The sequence below is a fragment of the Cannabis sativa genome, chromosome 1 (assembly GCF_029168945.1).
Source record: "Cannabis sativa cultivar Pink pepper isolate KNU-18-1 chromosome 1, ASM2916894v1, whole genome shotgun sequence".
Lineage (NCBI taxonomy): Eukaryota > Viridiplantae > Streptophyta > Magnoliopsida > Rosales > Cannabaceae > Cannabis > Cannabis sativa.
The window spans coordinates 29,869,596-29,884,660 of NC_083601.1; the positions used below are offsets into that span (position 1 = coordinate 29,869,596).

At 34.0% G+C, this 15,065-nt stretch overlaps 1 protein-coding gene across 5 annotated transcripts; it reads right to left on the reverse strand.

The window, feature by feature from the left end:
* Window positions 1–6,050: 6,050 nt before the first annotated feature.
* On the reverse strand, window positions 6,051–9,273 carry LOC115707908 (anaphase-promoting complex subunit 13). 5 transcript variants are annotated; one of them, XM_030636006.2, is made up of 5 exons: window positions 8,112–8,442; window positions 7,745–7,864; window positions 7,128–7,214; window positions 6,988–7,041; window positions 6,051–6,559 (listed from the first exon to the last, which is right to left on the reverse strand). In XM_030636006.2, exons 3-5 carry the CDS (start codon window positions 7,201–7,203, stop codon window positions 6,498–6,500), a joined length of 192 nt encoding a protein of 63 aa, XP_030491866.1. In that variant the 5' UTR covers window positions 7,204–7,214; window positions 7,745–7,864; window positions 8,112–8,442; the 3' UTR covers window positions 6,051–6,497. The 5 variants fall into 5 exon arrangements, with proteins under 5 accessions (XP_030491866.1, XP_030491865.1, XP_030491868.1 ...); XM_030636005.2 differs by having other exon boundaries at window positions 8,108–8,442; XM_030636008.2 differs by lacking the exons at window positions 7,745–7,864; window positions 8,112–8,442 and adding an exon at window positions 9,124–9,273.
* Window positions 9,274–15,065: the final 5,792 nt, after the last annotated feature.

The window sequence follows — 15,065 nt, forward strand, 5'->3', positions numbered from 1 at the left end:
AGGAGGAATGGGAAGAGAATTCTGAGGCAGTGGCTTCCTTCGGGGGATGTTCTTTGATCGGGAAGGTTGTTTCGAAACGGGATATTGGGGAAAGGTTATTGACTAATATGTTTGGAAGAATGTGGAAAGGGATTAAGGATTGGAACGTTAAGATGTATGAGGAGGAAGGGGATAACCATATTGTGGGTTTTTCTTTTCAATCACAACAGGATGCATCCATGGTGTTGTCCAAGCAACCATGGTATTTTAATGGAGGTTTATTGTTATTGGAAGCTTGGCCGGATACTGGACAATGGAAGGATTTTAAATTGAACAAAATCTCTTGTTGGATTAAGATGAGAGGAGTGCCACTCAAGATGTTCACACAAAGAAATGTCAGGCGGCTTGGAGAGATGGCAGGGGTGATCGAGGAACTAAAATGGCATAATGATCGGCGGATGTTCCTCAATGGGTATGTCCGAATGCGGATTGGTTTCCCTCTGAACAAGAGCTTGTTCGTTGGTCGTTTTATTCCGAGTGATGGGAAACGTTATTGGATCCAATTTAAGTTTGAAAGATTATCAATGATATGTTACAATTGTGGACGGTGGGGACATGAGAAAAAAGACTGTGAGAAGCCTATGTTGATGGAAAAGACTGACGACGAGCAATTAGTTCCGAAGTACGGCCCTTGGTTGAAGGAGGACGACCCTACACCGAATTGTTTTGTTGCTTTTCGACAAAGTCAGGTGGTGAATGATGAGGAGGCAGCTGAGCAAGGAATAGATGGGAGGGGGATACCGGTGAGGTCTCAGGTGGAACGAGGTGGTCTTTTCGTGGAAGCTGATGCTGCAAGCGTCGACGGTTCGGCGGTGGCCGGTGACCGTTTGGTGGAAGAGGCGATACAGGGGAGTGCTGAAAGTTCGGACATCGTGGGAGTTCAGTTAGGAAGGGATAGTGGGGGCTTGGATACGTGTAGAAAGGAAGGAGAAGGAGTCATTGGATTGGGCCGGGCTTTAGAAATAGAGAATGGAAGCCCAATTAAAACACAGGGCTTTACTTGTGCTAATGTGGGCCGTAGGGTTGAGATTCAAGCAACACGTGACACACATGTGATTACTGATGGGAATATCAACAACATTTCGATTGGGGTATCACCAGAGGCCGATTCTGAAATAAAAAAGAGAAAAACAATTGGAGAAGGCATTGCAGAGGAGCTTGATAGGGAAAGAAGATATTTTAATAAAGGTAAACAAGTGGTTGAGGACTTGGTATTGGATCAAGGGAGTGGTGTTTTTGCTCATGGATTGTCCAGTGGTGGGGAGGGGGGTAGTGCGTCTATGGGAGGACATCGACGGAAGGTTTCACTTAAAAATAGAGCTAGGCGACAAGCCAAGTTGGCTGTGGTGGGGGCGACTGAGGGGAGCACGTTGGCGGCAGGATCGATGGATTTAGCTCCAGGAGTAGTGGGGGATGAATGCTTGGTGTTCACTACTGCTGGTACTCAATCACCCTCTCCTTTGAATGCAACAAATGGGGTTAGTATTTCTACTTCTGTGGATTTGGTTTCTCCAATTTTTTCGGTTGAAGCGGCGAGCCTTGTGGAGCAAGGCCGCCGAGCTCAATGAAACTCTTATGTTGGAATGTCCAAGGCATTGGGAACCCTTGGACATTGAGAGCTCTTCAATCCCACTTGCGGGAGTTTAACCCGAGTATTGTTTTTTTGGCGGAAAGTAAGCTTACTAGATCGCAGGCTCTGCGTCTATGTGAAGTTTTGCAGTTTGGGGAGAATTTTTGGGCAGTAGATAGGATTGGTTTGAGTGGTGGTTTGTTGTTAATGTGGAAGGATGATATTAAATTGAGAGTGGATTCTAGTTCTTCTGGGCATATTGTTGCTGAAGTGGCAGGAAAAGGGTTCCTTCCATGGACACTTACTTGCTTTTATGGTAATCCGGATGCTTCGCAGAGGAAGTTTTCTTGGGAACTTCTGAGGAAGATATGCCGTGAGACTCATGGATCATGGTTGTGTGTGGGGGATTTTAATGAAATTGTTAGTTTGGCGGAAAAGAGTGGAGGCCGAATGAGGGGTGTTTCGGCCATGGAAGAATTTAAAAAGGTGTTGGACCAATGTTGTTTGATGGACTTTAGTACGGTAAAGACGGATTTCACGTGGTGCAATGAACATGAGTCTAATACAGTTATGGAAAGGTTGGATAGGGGATTGTGTAACCAGGAATGGCTTGATCAATTTGAGGGAGCGGATATTCAGTTGTTAGATTGGTGGGAATCTGACCATAGGCCTTTAGTGGTTGACATGCCGATTGTGGCGGAAGACACTCAGAATGGAAAGACTAAACGAAATACGCGATTTCATTTTGAGGAAGCTTGGTGTGAGGAGAATGAATGTAAGGATATTGTGGAAGGTACTTGGCGGAATGGGGAGAGGAGTGAAACCGTGGCTTCGTTTCGTGGTAAGACTAGTCGGGTTGGGGATCTATTGCATAGATGGAATAAAAAGAAGAAGAAGGAGTTGAATGGAAGGATCACTAAAACTAAAAAGACTCTTAAGGAGCTCTCTTCTTTACAGCAACCCGGAGTATGGAAAGAGTTAAAACAAGTGGAGAAGCACCTGAATGTGTTGTTGGAAAAAGATGAGCAATATTGGAGACAAAGGAGCCGAGCAATGTGGTTGAAATGGGGGGATAAAAATACCAAATACTTTCATCATAAAGCTTCGGCAAGGCGTAAGAAGAATGAAATTAGAGGGTTGATGGATTCTGTGGGAGTGTGGCAAAACGATGCAGTTATAGTTCAGCAGCTTATTGAGAATTATTTTCAAAATATTTTTATGGCTTCGGAGGTGAATATGGGTGTGATTGATGAGGTTCTACTTGCGGTGCAACCGAAAGTCTCGTATGAAATGAATGAAGCTCTGCTAGAACCTTTTACGGAGGAACATGTGATCCGGGCTGTCAAGGATATGAATCCTACTAAAGCCCCTGGGGAGGATGGATTACCAGCTCTATTTTATCAAAAGTTTTGGACTTCGGTTAATGAGGCAGTGGTGCGGGTTTGCTTGAATATTTTAAACAATGGGGCAGATTTGAGTTGTTTGAATGAGACTATTATCGCTTTGATTCCTAAGGTGGAGAAGCCTACTATGGTGAGTGAGTACCGTCCTATTAGCTTATGTAATGTCATTTATAAGGTGGTCTCAAAATGTTTGGCTAATCGGTTGAGGGAGACATTGGATGAGGTTATATCGGAGTCGCAGAGTGCATTTATTAAAGGCCGACTTATTCATGATAATGCGATTATTGGGTATGAGAGCCTTCATTGTATGAGGAAGAACCGATTCCAGAACGGGAAGAAATTGGCACTAAAATTGGACATGGCAAAGGCATACGATCGAGTGGAGTGGGGTTTTATTCGGCGAATGATGCTTCGTCTAGGGTATCATGAGAAGTGGGTGGATATGATAATGCGTTGTGTGACTTCGGTGTCCTTTTCTTTCCTCATCAATGGGGAAATAAAAGGGAAGGTATATCCACAACGGGGTATAAGACAAGGTGATCCTTTGTCTCCTTTCTTGTTTCTTTTTTGTGCGGAAGCTTTCTCATGTTTGATACAGCGGGCGGAGGAAATGGGAGGCTTACAAGGGGTTCGGTTTGGGAGAAGGGGATTGACGGTGTCGCACCTTTTCTTTGCGGATGATAGTATGGTGTTCTTTGATGCCAATATGGCGGATTGTCAACGGTTTAGTGGTTTGTTGGAGAGATATTCGGTGGCATCGGGTCAAGTGGTTAATTTCAATAAATCTGAGGTATGTTTTGGGAAGCTTGTGCCTTTGGAGATGAAATCGGAGATGGCTGAATTTCTTGGTGTGAAAATTGTAGATAACCATGGAAAATACCTTGGCCTTCCTTCTTTTGTTGGGAGGAACAAAAGGCAACTATTTGATGTTATCAAGAATAGAGTATGGAGTAAGTTGCGTGGATGGAAAACCAATATGTTTTCAATGGGGGGAAAGGAGGTGTTGATTAAGGCCATTGTTCAAGCCATTCCTACCTATACCATGAGTTGTTATCGTCTTCCGAAAAGTACTATCAATAGTATCCATAAAATGGCTGCTAGATTTTGGTGGGGTTCAACAGAAAAACAACGAAAGACTCATTGGTGCAAATGGAAACAATTGTGTAAGCCGAAAGAGGAAGGTGGTTTGGGCTTTAGAGATTTGGAGTTGTTTAATCAAGCACTCTTGGCTAAGCAAATTTGGCGATGTCTTCGACAGCCGTCTTCGCTATGTAGTAGGGTGTTGAAGGCGAGTTATTTTCCTAATAAAGGGGTTTTGGAAGCAAAATGTGGGTCTCATGCGTCTTTTGTGTGGCGAAGTTTGGTTTGGGGGAAGGAGATTGTGGAGAAAGGAACCCGATGGCGGATTGGGAATGGGCAGCGAGTGCGTATAGTGGAAGACCCTTGGCTGCCTAGGCCCCGAAGTTTTAAAATTTATGATAAACCGGAGCTTCCGGCGCAATTGTTTGTAGTGGATTTGACTCTTCCTAATGGTGAGTGGGATGTGGACTTTATCCGGGCTACTTTCAATGTTGAGGATGCTAATCTAATTGTTAGTATGCCTCATGTTAAAGATGATGTTGAGGATAAAATTATGTGGCATTATACTAACAATGGGGAGTACTCGGTGAAGAGTGGGTATCGTATGGCTCTTGAGGTGCGGAAGGATGTTGCCACTTCGGATGAGAAGCTTATGAATGATTGGTGGACTAAGTTATGGCGGATGAAGCTTCCCTCGAAAATTAAGCATTTCGTATGGAAGCTAGCAAATAAGTGGCTGCCTACGAATTCGGCTTTGGCCTATAGGAAGGTTGCAATTGATCCGGTTTGTCAGCGTTGTTCGAAAGGGGTCCGAGAGACTGTGTTTCATGCTATTTGGGGGTGTCGGGCTAATAAAGGGATTTGGAAGATTAGTGGCTTTAAAGATGCTGTCCAACGGGTTGGGAAGGAGGATATAATCTCGTTTCTGATGCGAATGGCAAAAGGATTAAACCCGAATCTGTTTGAGTTTTTTCTGGTTTTGTGTTGGCAACTGTGGCACATTAGAAATAGCACAAAACATGGTGGGAGGGTGCCACGGCCTGCTGATATTGTTGACTGGTGTGCGGGTTATCTGCAAGAGGTGAGGGAGCCGAGACAAGGAGAGAACAGTCGGGCTGTGCGACTGGGTGCACGATGGCAGCCTCCTCCGCCGGATGAACTGAAAATTAATGTCGACGCAAGTGTGAAGAAGGGGGAGGGATATTCAAGCTTCAGTTGTGCCATTCGAGACGCAGAGGCCGTGTACACTTGCTTAATTTCTTGCATTTGGGGGAGTACACGCCTTTATATGCGGAGCTGCTGGCGATAAGAAACGGTTTGCAAGTTGGGATACAACGGGGATTACATCGATTTCGTGTTGAAACGGATTGTCAAGCTGCTGTCCATTTGATCCATGCTAAGGAGGACGGCTGTCGTGACAGTGATGGCATTGTAAGTTGTATTCGTGAGTTAATGTTGCATGTTTCTGTTGTTGGTATCTCTTTTGTATTTCGTGAGGCCAATGTGGTTGCACATGAGTTAGCCAATTACGCTTTGATTAACAAAGTGAGAGCTATGTGGATTGGGGTTGTACCCCCTTGTGCGAGACTTGCGGTTTTGCAAGACTTGCCTAATCCTTTGTATTGATTTGTGGGAATGAAGACTTTATGTTCAAAAAAAAAAAAAAAAAAAAAAAATATATTTATATCATGATTTGTATTACATTTTTAAATAACTATTTCTTACATTGAAATATTAATTGTAAATGTAATTTCAATTTCTTTGAAGTATATATAAATATGTATAAATTAGATTAGATCGGTTACTTTTACATCTTAATCAACATTTAATTTGCACAAGTGTAGATTTTAAATTTTTCAATCCAATCCGCACAAAGTACGAATATCCGCATTAAGCGAATTTGATTGGATTGAATATTTTAAGAATACTCCTACCATACATAATCTTATATAAAAATATAACACAAAATACAATTTAATATAATATTATACAATACAATAGGATGTACCAAACGAAGTATAAACTTTTCATTCCTGATTAAGGACTAATCTTAAGTGCTAATCAGTAGCTAGATTTTAACAAATACCCCTATTACACATCTTCGTCTAAAGTCATTTTAGCTTTAGAGTTCTTAATATATTGCATTTTTTCCCATGCAGCTATTGATCGAGCCTATAGTGAACCACTTAGAAAAGACAACACAGAACAAGGTTTCTTTCATCAAGAAATATCCTCCAAAATATAGTCATAAAAACAGACCTGTTTGAAATATAGCAATATATTCTTCCAAATGATCATATTTGAGGGGTACTCATATTCAAAGAACAGACAAATACAGGTTCAATTGCATTGAAAGAAGCACCAAATATTTGCAACTTACTACCAGATGGACCCCAAAAAAAAGTTCACTGATTGCCCAATGCAAAGTCATGCCAAGTATCCCCAGAAACTTGTCGAGCTTCCTGATCTGTAAGATAGAAAAGACCAAAAAGAAATAAGAACGAGAGCATTTTATTCTTCACTCTTTTCTTCTTTTTTTTTCCATTAATCAAATAGAGATATTAGCAGGAGTAAGACTACAGCAACAACCCATCTAAAATTACATAAAGAAACACAAAGCTGAATTGACAAATAAAAGGCATAACAAAATCAGCCACGAAAAATAATATTATAAATGATCAAAAAATGTTCTACTCTCAACTTTTCACCTTCCTCAGTCAACAAACAAAAGGGAGCAGAAAATTTTCTACTTAAATTTATCATATTGTCAAACCATCACATGTTTAAATAATCTTGACATAAAAAGAACTACAGGTCACCCGTGCTAGTAAATTAAGGACACAGTTCTTAGTATGGTATGAAACTAAACAAGTATTACTGAATAAAAATTCATACTTGAATCCTCAGTGTCATCAGTACGGACAACCAATACTGGTGGTAATGGAAGATCTGCAACAACAAAACACAAATTTTATAATGCAACGGGAAGAGCAAAAATGAATTAATTCATTACGAAACAAAAGAAGCATATATACCATCATCAGGAAGAGTGTCTCCCATCCATGCTTCGTCAACAATATCAATAAGTATACCCAAGCTCAACTCTGCCATTTACTTTTTATCTGAAGGGAGAAATAAAAAAGGAGCAAAAGGGTCGGTTTTTTCACCATTTCAATTGTGAGCCGAACACAAAGTAGAATGGCCACTAATTTACTATAAACAAAATTAACACAGACATCCCATTATACATGACGAAATTCAAGCCCAAAAACTACCCAGAATTGTTTCAAACATCACATAATAAGGACTAAACAAACGATTAGAAAGGTTTTTCCATTTTTTGGCTGAAGAACGATTAAAAAGCTTAACAAGCCCACAAGTACATGAAAATCGCAATAATTATCTAAGAAATCCCATTCGATAATCCTAGTCAAGGAAAAAAAGCCCAAGGTTGAACCGTAAATATCAATAACCATAACTTTAATAGCCTTGAAATAATCATGACTATAAACTCTATTTATGAAAATCGAATAGTAAAATTAAGTACTCAGCAAAAGAAAAAAAAAAGGGGTAACATTAAGTGAAAGGAAAGTAAAGATTTGAATACTTAATGGTAATGAACCAAATTACGAGCTAGGGCCATGAAGAGTACCAATTCGAGGTCGAAATTCCAAAGTTTCGTGAGGCTATCTCCCTAGAAAAAAAAGACAGGCCTCAACCTTTGAAGGGTTCGACGGAAATGGCTCAACGGTAATGGAAGCTCCGGTTGTGACTGTATGGGAGTGACAGAGGGCTATAATCAAGATTTATATAACATTCTCGGCAACCAAACAGGTTCTTTTACAAAGCCTGAGTAATGACACTCGTTTCATGCTATGCTCAAAACTCAAATTTATTTTTCAATGTCGTTTCCTAGTCTCAATCTCAGATGAGAAAACTAAGCTTTTAAACAAAAAAAAAAAATAGAAAATAATTTGGGCTGATGAAAATGAAAGGGATATTGAAAGAAAAATACCTACACCGAATGAGAAGAGATATTGGATTGGACTCAAGTGAGGGATACACGAGTTTAGAAAGAAGGTGTGTCTTGTACGCTTCACTCGATGAAGCTTGTAATAGCTGCTAATGGTGGATACTGATTATTTAGCTGAAGAAACTTCGCAGAGCCGGAGACGAGGTCCGATCAAGGATTGGTCGCCGCAGCGTCGACGGTCGACTCGTCGTGATAACGAGTTCTTGGGGTTTTTTTTTAGGATTTTGATTCTTTGAAAGTCGATAGGAAATTAGGGATTCTGAATTTTTCTTTTAACTAGATAGATGTTATACTATACTTAATTTTATTTTAGCTTTTAGTTACTTGGTTTTTTTAAAAAAGAAATAAATAAATAAAAAATGTTCAATATAGTGTTAACTGTTGAAACTTGAAAGGATAATAATGATTTGTAAAAGAAAAATAAATTGCTCTTATATTTTGTAATAGTAATTTAAAAAGGAAAATACTTTGAAAATAATGTTAATTTGAACAATATGAATAATCTATTTTCAAAAAAGTATCTTGGAATATAATTTTCTTTTAACAATTTGTTTGTTATTTTTTTTTTTCAGGAATTCAAGAGATACCGGTTTGAGAGCAAAAAAAAATCAAATAATAAGATGTTGAATCAATAAAAATTATTAGACTCAAGCAAGAATAGAATAGTTTATATGAACAAAAAGATTAAACAGATAAAAGAAGTTCTCTTTCTACCCACTTTTATGAAGCATTTTGTTCAATTCACTTCCATCCAACCTATCAATTTTAACTGATCTTTTTACACATATAAAAAGGCTTGGAGATAGAGTTATCTTCGAACCAAAAGGTCCAAGAATGTTCGAGATGATGAGATTGATGAAGTAAGAGTTATCTAGAACAATTATTTCAAATTCAAGTCCTATGCTAGTCAATTTTAAATTAATTGTTGATCTAAATAACACACGGGATAAAAATTGAATCTATGAAATAAATAAATTGACGGACAGAGAAAGAGGAACCTGGGGAGAAAGACGTTTGCAATGGCCACACCAAGGAGCGTAGAAGTCGACCAATACACAGTCGAAGGCGGCAATGGCGGAACCGAACTTTGAATCGTCCAACTCCAAAACCTTTCCATCAACGACTCATTTCTCTGCCGAGGTGCGGCTGTGCAATTGAAAGTTTTATTTATATTTTAGGGTTTAATATATTGAGATTGAAAGATTTTTTTGAACATATATTGCATTAATTTATATGGGTTTAATTTTTTTTTTTTTTTTAAGTTAAAGGAAGAGTAAAGTTTCTCAAATGACGTTAGATAGCCATTTTTTATATATAAAGATAAAGATAAAAATAAAACACCGTTAAACCAACAAATGATGTTAGATAACCACTTTTTATATATAAAAATATAGAAAACCAGGTCGGTCTGATCTGATCCTAAATTATATGTTGCGGGTCGGGTCAGAAACACGATAAAACCAGTGTCATGAAAATATGAGTTTTTACAAAAATATTAGATTTTGGTCAAAAACTTGTAATTTTACTGCCACAAGGATTTTTTTTTTACAAAAATACTGTACTTTTATGAAACAACTGTAAAACAACAATACATAACAATTAAAAGAACAACTGTAGAACAAACACTAAAAACTTAAGTATAAAATTTACTTAATATTTTTTTAAAAAAAAAAATCCACATCACAGTGAAAAGTAAAAAAATTAAAAATTTCAATATGCATTATAAAAACCCCATAAAAATAACTCAAATTGTCATCCCAATATCAACAACTAAGGTGTCGTTTGGTAACACTTTTGTTTTTTAATTTTTTAATCACAAAATGAAAGTAAAATTTTTGTTTTTAAAAAATTTGTTTTTGAAAAACAAAAATGCGTTCTGTAACCACTTTTGTTTTTCAATTTTAAAAACAGAAAACAAAAGTGTGTTCTATAAAGTTTATTTTTATTTTTATTTTTTGATTTTATTTAAGTCGGGTCTAGGTCCGGGGTCGGATTCGGGTTCAAGTCAAAAGTCGGGTTTAACGCCAGGGCCGTAGGGAGGGGATTTGGGTCCGGGTCTGGTCCTAATCTAAAAGATTGATTAAGAAAAAAAACTGTTTAAAAAAATATTGAAAGTGATTCTTTTTGTTTTTAAAATTTTGATTTCTAATTATAAAATTGAAAAGTAAAAACAGTTTTATAGAACATGTTTTTGAAAAATATTTTCACTTTTCTACTTTTAAAAACAGAAAACTGATTAAAAAAGTGTTACCAAACGCCACCTAAATTTTGTCTAGCTGACCACTAATTAAGTGGCTTAGTGGTAATGCTTGCTTTCTTGTAGCATGAGATTATATGGGTTCGAACATCCTTCCGGCAAAGTATTTAATAAATTCAAAAAATTTTAAGGTGGCATTTGATTGGGAGGAATAAAAATATAAGAATAGGAATGAAAATGAGAATAAGAATAGAATAAAATTTAAAATGTATAAAAAAATTGATAAAAAAATTATTAAATTTTTTTCTCTTGTCACCGTCTTTCTTTCCTTTTTAAAATGGGACAGAATAGAATAAAAATTATTTCATTTTTATTCAATTTCATTTCATTACCTCCAACTAAACGTCACTTAATCTTTGTTGCTAAGTGATTCTCCAAACACTCTACTTCAGGAAAGGCATTCACTATTAGTTGGTAACGCACCCCATTGTAAGTGGGAGAGACCACACTAATCGGGTCTAGGCGAACAATCGGGCAGGAATGGAGCTCTCTTGATAATGCCCAAAGCCACATTGGTAGCTCCCTCCTCCCCAATTATTCTATCAAAAAATAAAGAAAAAATTGATTAGGTTGTATATGGTATCAGGCTATGGGCTAGGCCCCATTGCTGTAAGCCCAGTTAAATGTAGTTTTATTGTGTGGCCCAGTTTAATGTTGATATTTTGTGTGGGGATAAGTTGAGAAATATATTTTTTTTTTATCCATTAATCAAAAATACTCTCATATTATTTTTTTTATTAAAATATACCCACTTTTTTGAGTGGATTGACTAATATACCCTCACTTTCTACTTAAGTCTAGCATAATTTACATAACCTAAGAGGTCTAATGGAGATATCATCCATAAAAGTGGGTATATCTAAAAAAAATATGAAAATGGAGGTAAAAATGAAAACAAATAAAGTGAAGTGAGTATACAATGTAATTTCCTCTGGTCTAAATTTAGTGAAAATTATACATTTGTATAAAAATATAATTTTTTTTTTCCAAAAAAGTATGTAACCAATTACTCTTTGAAAGTAACGGTAATTGGTTACCTTAAACTATTTTCCTGTAATTTTTAAATTTTTTTCTTGAATTTTTCTCATAAAATAATTTTTTTCAGAAAAGAAAACCCATATTTTTGTATATTTGCTAAAAAAAATTATAAATGAAAAATTCCCTAACATTTAAATACAACTTTCTCTATTTTTTTTTCTTCGAAATTAAAATGTTTCTTAAAAAAAAACATATTGTAGCATATTTTAAAAGTTTCTGAATATTTTATTGTGCAAATATAAAATAGAAAAAAAATGGTAAAATGTTAATAATAAAAATATTTGATGATTTAATCAAAAGAATAAATAAATAAATAAATAAAGATACTGGTAAATTTATATAATACTCTAAGTAGGTATGCAATATATATTTTGCACAAACAAATTATTTATATAAATTATTACATAGTTTTAGCTTTGCTATATTTCATGAATTGAAAATTTTAATTAAAGTACATAAGGGATTTTGTCTGCTCATTCATGGTAATTTTATGAAAGAAATTCATATTTTTGAAAGTTTAGTGAAGATATATATTTTTAAGTTTAATTTATTTATATTTATATATATACATTTTATTATTTCCCTCTTTCTAACATATTGTTCTTCTCTTTTCTTAGTCATCATCTTCCTCTTGTTCATTTTAATTTTCTAAGTGCTTAGTCATAATTTGAAGCATACTCAGTAAAAGTTTGTTCTTGACTCTCATCATATATGTATTTTTTTTCTGGTATAGTAACATGGTAATGTCATATTTACTTTTTAATTTAACATAGGCAGTTGTACTATTTAGTCACCAAAGTTTATATTTTAAGACAATATATAGTAAGTAGCAGACAAGTAATTGAATACTAGGTAACTAGTAATCTATAAAAGCTAAAAAAAAAGGTTACAATGATCCATTCTAAAGTTAATATTTTCTATTATTATTATTATTATTATTATTATTGTTGTTGTTGTTGTTGCTGTGGTTGTTGTTGTTGGTTGTTGTTGTTGCATGCTTATAACTGATACAAATAACAACTAAATGAGAAAATTTGTAACTTGTTACTCTTACACATTTTCTAAATTCGAAAAGAAAAATTAATAAATTATAATTCAAAATTTAACATGTTTTTTTTTTTTTTTTTCTGAAACGGAATTTAACACGAATTTAATATTATATATGCATTGAAATTTATTTTATTTTTCTTACTGTTGTTTTAATATATATTTTTTTTACTTTATTACACATTACTTTCTATATCATTATTATCTTTGTTATCACATACTCTCTCCTTATTTTATCATGTTACTTCATCTCATTATTTATAATAAATTTTTAATATTTCTCTTTATAAATTTATTAAAATTTTCTTTCTAACAAGTATTAAAATTTTATTTAAAAAAAATAATAAAAAATAATATAGATTATATTAAACAAACATCTCTCTCTCTCTCTCTCTCTCTCTCTCTCTCTCTCTCTCTCTCTCTCTTTTAACATCTCTTTTAGATAAGGCTAGGATTTTTCCCCCTGAACTTTGACATGTACCAGATCATGCCTCCTGAACTTTTAAGGTTATTGAAAATGCCCCCTGAACTGAGATTGTTGGATTTAAGGAATTTTTTCTAATTTTAGTAAAAAAGTCTAACATGGATGAAAGTTCAGGAGACATAATTTAGTACATGTCAAAGTTCGAAGGGCATGATTTGGTAGATATCAAAGTCTGGAGAACATGGTTTAGTACATAAACAATCACTGAAATCGTAAAATTGAATGAAATTAGACAAAAGTCATTAAATCCAACAATCTCAATAGTTCAGGGGTATTTTTAACGACCTTAAAAGTTCAAGGACCATGATTTAGTACATGTCAGAGTTCAGTGAACAAAAATCTTAATTAGCCATAAAATAATTATTCAGACATTTAGAAGATGAACCATTTACTTGTAGTCTACCTAGGTGGCTTAGTTATGTTTGGTAAGAAGTAGGGAGATTAGGATAGACAGAGTGTAAGATGAAGGAAGATGATTGTAACTCTCCGATTTTAAGAGTAAGTTGGAAAGACTAAGATGAGTAAATTAGTAAAATTACCACAATATTTTTTTATATAAATATTTGGTATTTGATATATTAAATTTGTCTTTCTTCGAAATCTTTTTAAAAGTGGAGGGATTAGATTTTTGAGATTTTGAGGGAGAAAAAGTCTCCATCCTAACTCTCCTCCATTTTTCCTTTCTATCATTAAACAATGGATTCGATCTCCTCCTTATATTCTCTCCCTTCACCTCTCCTATCTTTCCTACTATGTTTGATAGGAAGGATACTATGGTAATTTTTAGAAAAAATTTATTCACACTTTAAAAAATTTTAAAGACACTCTATTTTAATTATTTTTAATTTATATAAAATTTATTTCTTGTACTAATTTTTTTTTAACTTTTTTCTTTCAATTCATATTCTTAAAAAATATATCTATCAAATAAAAATAAATTATATTTTAAATATTATGACAACAAAAATTAAAATAAAAAATTGTATAAAATTTTCTTAAGAAAAATAAAAAAAAATATTTATATACATGAGTTACAAAAAAAATTATGAAAATAAAATTAAAATAACTATTGAAATTAACATAAAATAATGTGAGAAAAAAATTATGAAAATAAAATTAAAATAACCATTGAAATTAACATAAAATAATTTGAAAAAAAAAATTAAAAAATATTAAGAATAATTTTTAAAAATTATTTACGTTTATATTTTTTTTAATAATAGAGTGTATTTTTTTAAGTTTATGGAATGCAAATAGAATTTATTTTTAATAATAAGGATTAAAGATGGAAGGATAAATAGGAAATTAGTTATTAAAATTATTATAATATCTTTGTTATTATAAATATTTATTATTATTTTAAAGGACAGTTTTAGTATTTGGTATATTTATTTTGTCTTTTTTCAAATCCTTTTAAATTTGGTGAGATTGGATTTTTAAAGTTTGGATTTTGACACATCTCCTCTTTCTTCCTTTCTCTCCCCTACCAAACAAAGATTATTCTATCTTTCCTTTCCAGTCTCTCACCCGTCTCCATTATTCCTACCAAACATAGTGTAAGTCACCATAATAGATTTTACATATAGAGTTTCTAAGTTATAGGGCAATGATTTTAAAAAAATTACTAAGTTTGTTTAAAAGATTGAAGTTATTAAGTATTGTCACATGTTTTGTAATGATTTATTTTTTATAAGACAATAGATTTTATCAAAACAAGTTTCATATATATCTTTGTTGTAAATAGTTATGTGGAGTATTAAAATAGTAATATTATTGGAGAGCATAATAATATTTTCTGTTATGTGACTTATCTGTTAGGTTACAGACACTCTATTTTGAATTTGAACCAAAGTCAAGCCTCATGACATATATAAAAAAACGAATTATTATTATGTTTTAATATTTATATGATATAGTAATAGTATACGTAGTATGGGGTCATTATGTGTACTAATACATGAATTTAGTTTAATGATATAGAGAGAGCTGCAAAAGAGACTATTTCACTTTTGAGTTTTGATCCCTCTAATTATTATAAGTCTATAACTTTGTTTCAGGTTCAATTGCAGGTGATACGATCAAGGGAAAAGCACAATGTTCACCCGTAGAAGTCA

Bases quoted from the DNA above. Each gene is read 5' to 3' on its own strand.
- LOC115707908 (XM_030636008.2), bottom strand. From the start codon at position 7,203: ATGGCAGAGTTGAGCTTGGGTATACTTATTGATATTGTTGACGAAGCA. The intron at 7,042-7,127 runs GTATATATGCTT...TTGTTGTTGCAG, and splicing joins AGACACTCTTCCTGATGATG to ATCTTCCATTACCACCAGTA. The intron at 6,560-6,987 runs GTATGAATTTTT...TCTATCTTACAG, and splicing joins TGATGACACTGAGGATTCAA to ATCAGGAAGCTCGACAAGTT.